The sequence below is a fragment of the Meriones unguiculatus genome (genome assembly GCF_030254825.1).
Source record: "Meriones unguiculatus strain TT.TT164.6M chromosome 13 unlocalized genomic scaffold, Bangor_MerUng_6.1 Chr13_unordered_Scaffold_34, whole genome shotgun sequence".
In the NCBI taxonomy this organism is placed as follows: Eukaryota; Metazoa; Chordata; class Mammalia; order Rodentia; family Muridae; genus Meriones; species Meriones unguiculatus.
In genome coordinates this window covers 9260994-9271802 of record NW_026843646.1, presented here as the reverse complement: position 1 = coordinate 9271802, position 10809 = coordinate 9260994, and the positions used below count along the sequence as shown (strand labels likewise).

The following is a 10809-nucleotide window of genomic DNA, read 5'->3' as shown; positions in this document are numbered from 1 at the left end:
ACCCTGATACCTAAACCACACAAAGACCCAACAAACAAAGAGAATTTCAGACCAATTTCATGCATGAACTTCTTTGCAAATATATTCAATAAAATAGAATCTGAATCCAAGAACACATCATGTACATCATTGCAGGGGTGCAGGGATGGCTCATCATACAGAACTTCATCAATCTAATCCAACATATATAAACAATCTGAGAGAAAATATCACATGATCATCTCATTCCATGCAGAAAATGCTTTTGACAAAATACAACATCCCATCATGATGAAAGTTTTAGAGAGATCAGGGACACAGTGTCTATATTTAAACTTAATAAAGGCTATGTACAACAAGCTTATTGCAAACATCAAACTAAATGGAAAAAAACTGAAAGCAATTTGAATAAAATCAGGGACAAGAGAAGGGTGTCCCCTCTCTCCATACCTCTTCAATATTGTACTTGAAGTTCTAGCTAGAGCAATAAGACAACTAAGAGAGATCAAGGGCATAAAAATCAGCAATGAAGAAGTCAAAATATTGCTATTTGCAGATGAGATGGTAGTGTCTGTATGCAACCTTAAAAATTCCACAATATAACTCCTACAGCTGATAAACAGCTTTAACAAAGTAGCAGGATACAGGATTAATTCTAAAAAATTAGTAGATCTCCTGAACACAAGTGAGAAATGAGCTGAGAAAGAAATTAGGGAAACTACAGCATCACAATAGCCACACATACTATAAAGTGGGACTCCAACCAAAGAAATTAAAGACCTGTATGAAAATACTTCAAGTGTCTGAAGAAAGAAACTGAAGAAGATATCAGAGAAGGGAAAGATCTCCCATGCTCCAGGATCTGAAGGATTAACACAGTAAAAATGGCCATCTACCAAAGGCAATCTACAGATTCAATGAAATCACCATCAAAATTCCATCACAGATCTTTACAGACCTTGAAAGAACTTCATATGGAAAAACAAACAAACAGACAAACAAACAAAAACCTAGAATAACTTAAACAATACTACATAATAGAAGAACCTCTGGAATTCTCTCTGTCCTTGACTTCAAGCTATACTACAGAGCAATAATAATAAAAGCTGCATGGTACTGGCATAAAGATAGACTAGTTGATCAATGGAATGAAATCAAAGACCCAGAAATAAACACACATACCTTTGGTCAATTGATTTTTGACAAAGAAGCCAAAACCACATAATTTTTAAAAAGACAGCATCTTCAACAAATGGCCCTGGTCTACTGTATCTCTGCATGTAGAAAAATGCAAATAGATCATATTTATCTCCCTGCAGAAAACTCAAACCCAAGTAGATAAAAAAACCTCAATGTTACAGCAGATACACTAAATATTTTAGAAGAGAAAGTGGGAAGAGCCTTTAATTCATTGGCACAGGAGACAACTTCCTGAACAGAATATCAATTGCTCAGACTCTAAGGTCAACAATTATTAAATAGGACCTCATGAAGCTAAAGGAGGTCAACTAAAGGAGATCAAGGGCATACAAATCAGCAAGGAAAAAGTCAAAATATTGCTATTTGGGGACTCATAAAGAGTTCATGATATTGGCACTATCATGAAGCAGAATATGCCAGACTACACATATCACTGGAAAGCACTCTGATGAAGTCAATGTTCAATTAGTAAATAATAGCACAAGCTGAAATGTTGATTATCTTCCTCCTCAGTGATCAGCAGGAGTGCATCAATCTTAACCCTAACCCTAACCCTGGCTCAAGTCAAGCGTACCCAAACCCTGAGAGAAACCACTGCCTGCCTAAATCTGTGACATACCTGTTGTTTGAAGATCCTCTGGGCATGGCTCATTTATTTATTTATTTTGTATATGAAAATTATAAATAAATCATTTTTCTTTCACTTTACTCCCTTCAAAGCTTCCAGCAAACACTTTTTGGACTTTTAAAAATTCATGGCCACTTTTTCATAAACTGTTTTACATAAGTAACATTTCAAAATTTTGTTTGTATTATACTATATATATTATATTATCGTAAGAGTAATGTATAATATTATCATGAAATTATATCAAGCATGTTTATATAAATAGTATTAAAGAATAGCAGAAAAAGCATAGTGGTAAAGTATTATTCTTTTTAGTTGTTAGGTGATGGTTGCCAGAGTCAAGCCATCTCAGGAAAAACCTCCTTTTTACTGGCAGGGTCAAAACTGAGTTCATGTTATGCATGCCACATAACCAGCTCCTAACCCTCTTCTTCAGGTGTTTCATGTTTGTCTGATAACAGGTAAAGAATGTAAAAAGGGAAGTTGCTAATCATCTTAACTGAGGCACACAATTTGTAAATGTGTTGCCCGCCATTACTTAAATTCATTATGAGCAGCTTTTCCCCTCTTTTCTTTCTGTAGGATTCTGAATTTGGGGCCAGCATTCCAGGAGGGGATGTGACTGCAAACGCTGATTTGAGAACACAGGAAAGATATGTCCTGGATAAGACTCAGTTACCAACGTTTACTTCCTTGCTCAAAGCTCTGTGCCAAAGTTTGACTGCAAAATTCTATGGCCCACCCTGCTCTCCTTGCTTTGTAGTTCCATCCTATAAAAATGCTGAACAATTTCACTTTAGGATCATAGTTTGGCTACAAAGTTTGTTCTGAGGCTATAATTGGTCAGTCGTGGCCTGAATGCAATAGGATTTTGTCATCTGTTTACATATTTACTATGGGGAATATTCAGAGAATGAGTCGGTACTCAGTTCTATGCTATTGTCCTTGACTGGTCAAGTTCTTTGTGCCTAATTCCAATAAAGATCATACTTTCCTGGACTTTTGTGACTTTTTGGATTGTTTTGGTGTTTCAGAACTCAACATTAGATTTATTACAAAATGTAATTGTGGAGTGGCTGGGAGGAAAGTGTGCTATTAGCAGAACACAGATTGTGAGATTAAGGCTTGAGAACCTTAATGCTATGAATAGGTGACATAGGTAATGATCATGTGTACTTGATTGTAATACCTTTACTCTTTTTTCAATATAACTTTGTTATTTTATTGGTGAAAAGAGAAGACAACAGCTCAGGAAGTCAAGATAGATACAAGGCTAATGTGCTTTTGAATGGTAGACACAAGAGACTGACAACACCAGTGCAGCTTTGTGGGATACAGCTATTTTTTCCAAACTACCTTCACAACAGCAATCCAAAACAAACAAGGTAGTTTTAGATGAGCTACATTTCTGTTTCAGACAATGGGGATCTCCAAGGTCACTGTGGACCATGATGAAATCTTATAGTTTTGGAAAAAAAGAAAGAATCAAACATGTTTTTCACCCACATCAAGTATGCAGGTGCAGAGCCCCAGGGCTATGGGATCCCCAGAGCACACGTAGGAGAGAAAAACAGAACAGTGAAAAGCCAGGAAATTCAGAGTGACTCTGGTTACAGTTACAGAAATATCTCAGCACTGTGACCCACTCTCTATTGTCTGGACTTTGCTTCAGTTAGTGAGGGGGCTTGTCTTGAGAACCATTGGGTATGCACATACTGAGAACCTGAAGCAACAGTAGAAAGCAGCTGTAGCATACAAAGTCTTCTCTGACAAGGTTGAGGTTTGAGCCTGCTGCATGACCAAGCCAATAATCTCCTTGGATCAGCTAAGATTCAGGACATTGTCTCTGCTTTGTGAAGACCTTAACTTGTCCTTTCCTTTGATTGGTCTCTTCTTCCTACTTCTGCAACCTCCATTTACATCAATGCAGGAGACTCAACACAGTTGTTTTGAGTACTGGCAGCAGCCAAACACCTACATGAAGGCAGATATAATCCTAGGTGCATTTATCCCCATTTACATCGCAATAGAATCACCCTTCAAAATCATGTATATTTTTGACAGTGAACCAAGTCTGCTATGGAAAGCCTTTCTGTGAGTACTGTGTGAATGTGCAGTGGGTGTTCTGGCTATAAGACAGTGCTTGCTCTTCTGTGAACATGTAATTACTTTGATAAAATTGAACTACATACAGAAAAACATAAGGCAGTTTCAAAGTGTCCTCTTTCATTACACATCTACAAACATTTACTTTTCTCTTCCTTTTATGTCCAGTGGGAAATATATCAGTGAGAGAAACCAAAAATTTTTGTGTTTACTCCATGGTGGAATTCCATGCTCAGGCTTATATATTTTTGAATCATTGACTCTAATATATCGAGGAAATCTTCCACTCTGCTCCTATCTATTTGGGCAACTAGGTGTCTTTTGTTTGAATGGTTCTTTCCCCAGATTTGGAGATTTTGAGCTAAAAAGTAGTTGATTATCCCCATGTCCTTAGTACAAATCTGAGCATCTCCTATTCACGTGATCTGACTTTTGTCTCTTTAAAGTATCTCAGAATATGGACCCTGTGGTCATAGTTACGGATTATTAGTTTCTCAATTTTATTTTAATGCAGTGTTCTGAAAATCATGTTCTTCGTGCCTGATATTCTGTTGTCTACTTAGTTCTCCAGAAACACAGTGCTTTGTGGTGTGATTGGAGGCTTAGTGGTTTTCATTTCCAACATTTCCAGTTGTCCTTCTCTTCCTTTAGAATCTGAATTTTGTCTTAGGATTTTTGGTACTGAGTGTTTTATTAGTATTTCTCTTTTTGATCCCTCATTCAAGTTTTGCTATGCACTGTTGATTCCTATCTTAATACCCAGCCAAATTCACTGTTTGATTCCATCTCCTTTGGGTTATTCAACCCTTTAATTTTTGAACTATTCATCAGCTACTTTATCTCTCTGAGTATATTTGTGTTCATTTGTTATGTATGATATTGTGGAGGAGTCATTTGTCTTTTTCATATTTATTATTTTTCCATTCATGCTATGTGTGGCATATTTTTTCACTTGAGCAATAATTCTGCCTTAAGATGATACTTTACTGAGAACTATCTTCTGGAAGGCTCATGCTATGCACATATCTGTGAGCAGAAAAAAAACATATAAGCCTGTAGTATGATAGTTATGGTGTTATGGAGTAGGTGCAGAGAAAATGCTCAGGATGCCTGATTTATTTTACAAGTAAAGTACTCTTAGGAATGTTTTCACAAGATGGAGAAAATATAGTTCACTAGCCCCCTACAGGAGGTGGTAGAAGGAGTCCCAAGACCAAATAAGAAAAGAATTTTTGCTCAGAAATAGGCAAGTGGTAGAGACGACTGAATTATTAATTGACAGAGGTGTTAATCTAGTGTTTGTTTGACCTGTGTTAGGTAGATCAAGTCTCAATTCCTTGAAGCTTAAAATATATTTTAATACTTCACTAAACGATATGAAAGTTTTTTAATTTAATTTTTCTTTTTAGTTACATTTTGTTAACTCTGTGTCCTAGCTGTATCCTGCTCTCTCATTCCCTCCCCAACCCCACACTCCCTCCCTGGTCCTCTTCCTGCCCCTTTCCAAGTGCACTGTTTTAAATATATTAACACAAACACCTTCTGGAATACACACAATCCTCACTGTAGGAGAAGCAGGTAACAAGTGTCTGTAAACAGCTGGATTAGACTCATGCTTTACATATATACGTAAAGCTTGGGGACCAAAAAAGAAGGTTCTGGGCTAAAGTCATGAAAAATGAACAGCCTTTCCTCTGTCTGTATATTTAATGACAGATACAATTTCAGCAGAGTGAGAAGCACTGAAATATGTTTTACCAGCAATGAAAGGGTAGTAAAAATTTTGATTCTGTAACTATGAGAACAGGAACCATGGCTTTCACCAGGTGGCTTCCATAGCATATCAAAACTCCACTGCTTAACATTGTAAAACTCTGACATTTTGAAATTGTTAAGTCTCACTTTCCCATATCTAAAACCACTGTCTCAGATATTTACAACTTGCATTTAGATACCATAATTCACTGTCTTAGACAGTCAAAATTCATATCAACTTTAAAGCCTTTGTTTCCCCATCCAGATATTTACCAGCAGGCTTTGCTAATTAAATAGTGCTTGAAAAGCAACTTGTTTTAAATAACAATACTAACAATTAAATTTATAAATATTAATAACATGCTAGCTTTAGTTTTACTTTCATATATATCTGTTTTTGTGAGATTATATTTTTCCATGTGATACCTACAAGCAAGGCAATCCTGTCTGTGATGATGCCTCCTTCAACAAGTGACCTACTAGCTGTAGAAAGGCTTGATGTTACATATAATATGGTCTGACAATTCAGTGGCAGCTTGGTTTTGAAGCCTAAAGCTTCCTGGTTGCTGCTCAACTTCTCTCAAGACAACCTGTTGTCAAAACCACCAGAGATCTGAGAGGGTTAAATATGAGTAAGTAGTATAAATTAAATGGCCTTTGTATCAGTCAGAAAATGCTGATAGCTGGGCATCCAATCTGGGATCCTCCATAGCAATTTCAAAGACGTTATGGTGAGCAGATGTTGACAGTCTTTGGATATAACCCAAGACAACATTAAGGCTTTAGCTGGCATACAGGGCATCAACATCCTTCAAGCACCAGACTCATGAAGTCTGAGAGATATGTTAATGGAGGAGGAACTTGGGAAAACTAATCTACCGTGGCCAGAGTAGGGTATTCAACTCAGCAGTGTCCATAGGTTGAGGAAGGATATAGTGGTGTGTGAAGCATATGTCAATTCTTGTTGTATTTGTCAGCTTGGCTACAGTTCAAATATGATCAAGAGAAAAACCATTTCTACCCGCAGTATTTGTGAATTGCCTTAGCTTCTGACTCTGGAAGTGTATATATTTTTTTCTACCATATGGAGCCTTTTTCTTTAGGTTCCTGAAATCCATATTCTGAAGAACTCTCTGAAAGGTATGGGGAACAACATCTAATTTGTTAAGCATATTTTATATTAAATAAACCTCACTGATATTTAGGTACTTATTCCAGGTTTGTACTGAATCACATATGCAGAAGCTTGTCTCTCTGTATAGGAATTATGTTTAAACTGTGCGAGATGATAAGCCTACCTCTGAACATATTAAAAAATTTAGTCATTTAGTATGACCATTGAAATGTTAATTATCTTCTACAGCTTTCAACAAGTTCATAGCTTTATGTAACATTAGACTTTTGTATTTTACCCATGCTAAGTTTGAACATTAAATTTTTGATTTGAAGATTTAGGTGAAGCTCTTTTATAAGAAAATAAAACCTTCCAACATAAATACACTTAACAGAAAGACTAGGGAAATCATTTTCCAGATCCATTTTTAGTGTACCCTACAGAATATTAGTTATATGACTATATGATTTAGTTTTTCCAGGTAGTTAAAATTTAACAAACTAAGCAAAGACAGAGAGGTTTAATTTACATCTTTAAGTAAAATTCTTGTATTTTTAAAAATTCTTGTATTTTTAAAAAATCCAGATATTTTGGTTCTGTTGCTCTCCTTGTGGAGCTCCTCTCCTCTCCAGATCCCACTGTCTCTCTCTTCTTTCATAGGATTCCCTGCACTCTACCCAAAGTTTGCTTATGAGTCTCAGCATCTGCTTTGATACACTGCTAGGTAGAGTCTTTCAGAGGCTCTCTGTGATAGGCTCTTGTTCTGTTTCTTGTTTCCTGTTTTCTCCATCTTTAAATGTCCATACCATTTGTCATTCTGAGTGAGGGTTGATCACCTTACCCAGGGACCTCCTGGGTAAGAGTGTAGTATCCATTTATATATACTCACTTATACCGTGTGTGTCTTTCTACTTCTGTATACCTCACTCAGGCTGATCTTTTCTAGATCCCACCATTTGCCTGCAAATTTCATGATTTCCTTGTTTTTAATTGCTGAGTAGTATTCCATTGTGTAAATGTACCACAATTTCAGTATCCATTCCTCCACTGAGGGACATCTGTTTTTTATTTTCCAGGTTCTTGCTATTATGAATAAAGCTCCTACAAACAAGGTTGAACAAATGTCCTTGTTGTGTACTTGAGCAACTTTTGAATATATGCATAGGAGTGGTATTGCTGGATCTTGAGGAAGCACTATTCCTAATTGTCAGAAAATGGCAGATTGATTTCCAAAGTGGTTGTACAAGTTTACCTTCCCACCAGCAATGGAGGAGGATTTCTGTTTCTCCATGTCCTCTCCAGCATGTGTTGCCACTTGAGTTTTTGATCTTAGCCATTGTGTTGGCACTTGAGTTTTTGATCTTAGCCGTTATGATGGGTTGTTTTGATTTGCATCTCCCTGATAAATAAGGACATTGAGCATTTCCTTCATCCCAGGCATGCAAAGGTGGTTCAATATATAGAAATCCATTAGTGTAATCCACCATATAAACAAAATAAAGGAGGAAAAACCACATATTCATCTCCTTAGATGCCAAAAAAGCATTTGACAAAACCCAAAACTCATTCATTTTTAAAATCTTGAAGAAATCAGGGATATGAGTCACATTCTTAAACATAGTAATTTGATATACAACAAGCCTATAGCCAAGGTCAAACTAAAGAGAGAGAATTTTAAATAAATCCCACTGAATTTAGGGACAAGGCAAAGCTGCCAACTCTCTTAATCTCTGTTCAATATAGTACTTGAAATCCTAACTAGAGAAGTAAGACAACTAAAGGAGATCAAGGGGATACAAATAAGAAAGGAAGAAGTCAAAGTAACACTATTCGCAAATAGTATACATGAACGACCCCAAAAATTCCACCAGAGAACTCCTTCACCTGATAAACACCTTCAGCAAAGTGGCTGGATACAAAATTAACTCAAATAAATCAGAATACCTCCTGTATACCAAAGACAAAAGTTCCGAGAAAAAAGTTAGAGAAAAAACACCCTTCACAATAGCCAATAATATAAAGTAACTTGGTGTGACTCTAATCAAGCAAGTGAAAGACCTATTAAAAAAAAAAAACTTCAAGTCTCTGAAGAAAGAAATTGAAGAATATATAAGAAGATGGAAAGATCTCACATGCTCATGGATTGGTAGGATTAAAATAGTGAAAAATGGTCATCCTGCCAAAAGCAATCTACAGATTCATTGCAATTCCCATCAAAATACCAACACAATTCTTTACAGACCTTGAAAGAACAATTCTCAAACTCATATGAAAAAAACAGAACAAAACAAAACAAATGTCAGGATTTCCAAAACAATCTTGTACAACAACAGATTGTCTGGATGTATCTCCATCCCTGATATCAAGTTGTACTACAGAGCAATAGTGGTAAAAACTTCATGGTATTAGTATTTCTTTTATGTGGTTGGGAAAACATCATTGTTCAGCTCAAAGGAAAAAAAGAGAGAAATTATTTCCAGAGGTAAATTTGAGAATCTGAGGCTTATGAACACAAATTAGTTTATCCCAAATTCCATATTCAATGTGGAAGCAGCTTTTTCTACGTTTCATTGTAAAAAAGAAAAGAAAAAAAAGTGGGGGTAGAGAAGCTATAAATCCAAAACATTGCTGGAAACATCAGAGAAGAGGTTACAGCAAGATGGGGAAACTTATCAAACAGGTCCAAGATGCTGCCTGATATCATTCTGAGGTTTTACATTGGCAGAAGCCAGTGGTGTGCTAGATTACTACATTCTGAGATGATTTTATTCGTTAGCTATAGGAGATCACCTCAACCGCAGAAGTGTGCATGAAATGACTATTCAGGGTGCTGCAGGTAGCCTGGATTATGCTAAGGAGCCTCTAGAACTACAACATTCCAATCTCTCCACATCAATGAAGTTTTATATCCAGTTTTTGCAGATATAGCTCTTTCCAAGAGTAATTTTTTTATACATGTACACATTCTCACAGTTGATTATTTGGTATTGAATAAATCTTGTGGAAGACTATCCTACCTCTGTCTATAGTTGCTAATTGCCTGGTTTTGACCAATAGATTCTCTCCTAACACATCATCTAGCCATCGATCTCAGATTAATATAGTGCAACAAACGGAATTTCTTCTTGGTGATGGCAGGTCTTAAGTCAAAATCTTTCATTCAGTAGAACTTCAGGCTAATGATTTCTGTTACTCTGCATCTAGTGGGGCCAGGCAGGCTCTTATATGCCACACATTTGGAAAGAAGCTTCTGAAGACCTATCCCCAAACATGGAAGGTGATGAGTAGACAGTTCAGAACAACTACCTACACCAAAATTCCATTCCCTCCCATAACAAGCAATTTTTTTCTGCCTTATGGGACTTGTGTTTTCATCTTTTTCTTATGCCAGCTTAACTTGTTTATTTCACTGCCTTACCTTACACAGGAAACTCTACTCAATGATTTTATCTGAAAACTTTAGAAACAGTTTTCCTTTAGTTACTACTGTTTACATTTTTGTAAAAAAATATGTTCTTTAATTTTGTGTTAATAGGGGTATTGCCTACATGTTTGAGGTATGCTTAGTGTCTGCAGAGGGGAGAGGAGGACAAGGAACCCCTAGACGTAGTGATAAATAAATACTATGGTAACCCTAAAACTGGCTACTGTGACCAAAATCAGAGTCCTCCACAAGTAATCACAATATCTTAGCCATTTCTTAAACCTCTAAACACTATTTTACACAGCTGTATTTATTTTTCATTCACATACTTACATGCTTACCTTCTTGTGTGAATGCAACAGGTGTGCTTGGTGCCCAAAGATTCCAAAAGAGAATCTCATGACATAGAGTTGCAGATGGTTCCAGGCCACCCTGTGGGCAGTGAAAACTGATGTTATTTTTTGTTCAAAAGGGGTCAATGTGCCTAGATGCTTGGACATCTGTCTACCCTTCAATGAGACACTTTAACACTAGGAGTGCATATAAAGAAACTTGTAACAATTTTTGTAGATGAGTATAAAAATGAATCATTACAAAATAAAA

General features: G+C 36.4%; 1 protein-coding gene across 1 annotated transcript in view; it reads left to right on the top strand.

Moving 5' to 3' along the window:
• Positions 1–3602: 3602 nt before the first annotated feature.
• The window catches only part of LOC110543814 (vomeronasal type-2 receptor 26-like), a gene marked incomplete at its 3' end in the record, with an annotated part of 34688 nt that continues 27481 nt past the window's right edge, over positions 3603–10809 (top strand). Inside the window, exon 1 of the mRNA XM_060376245.1 lies at positions 3603–3901. Coding sequence (XP_060232228.1) covers positions 3603–3901 — 299 coding nt within the window. The remainder of the gene's footprint in view (positions 3902–10809) is intronic.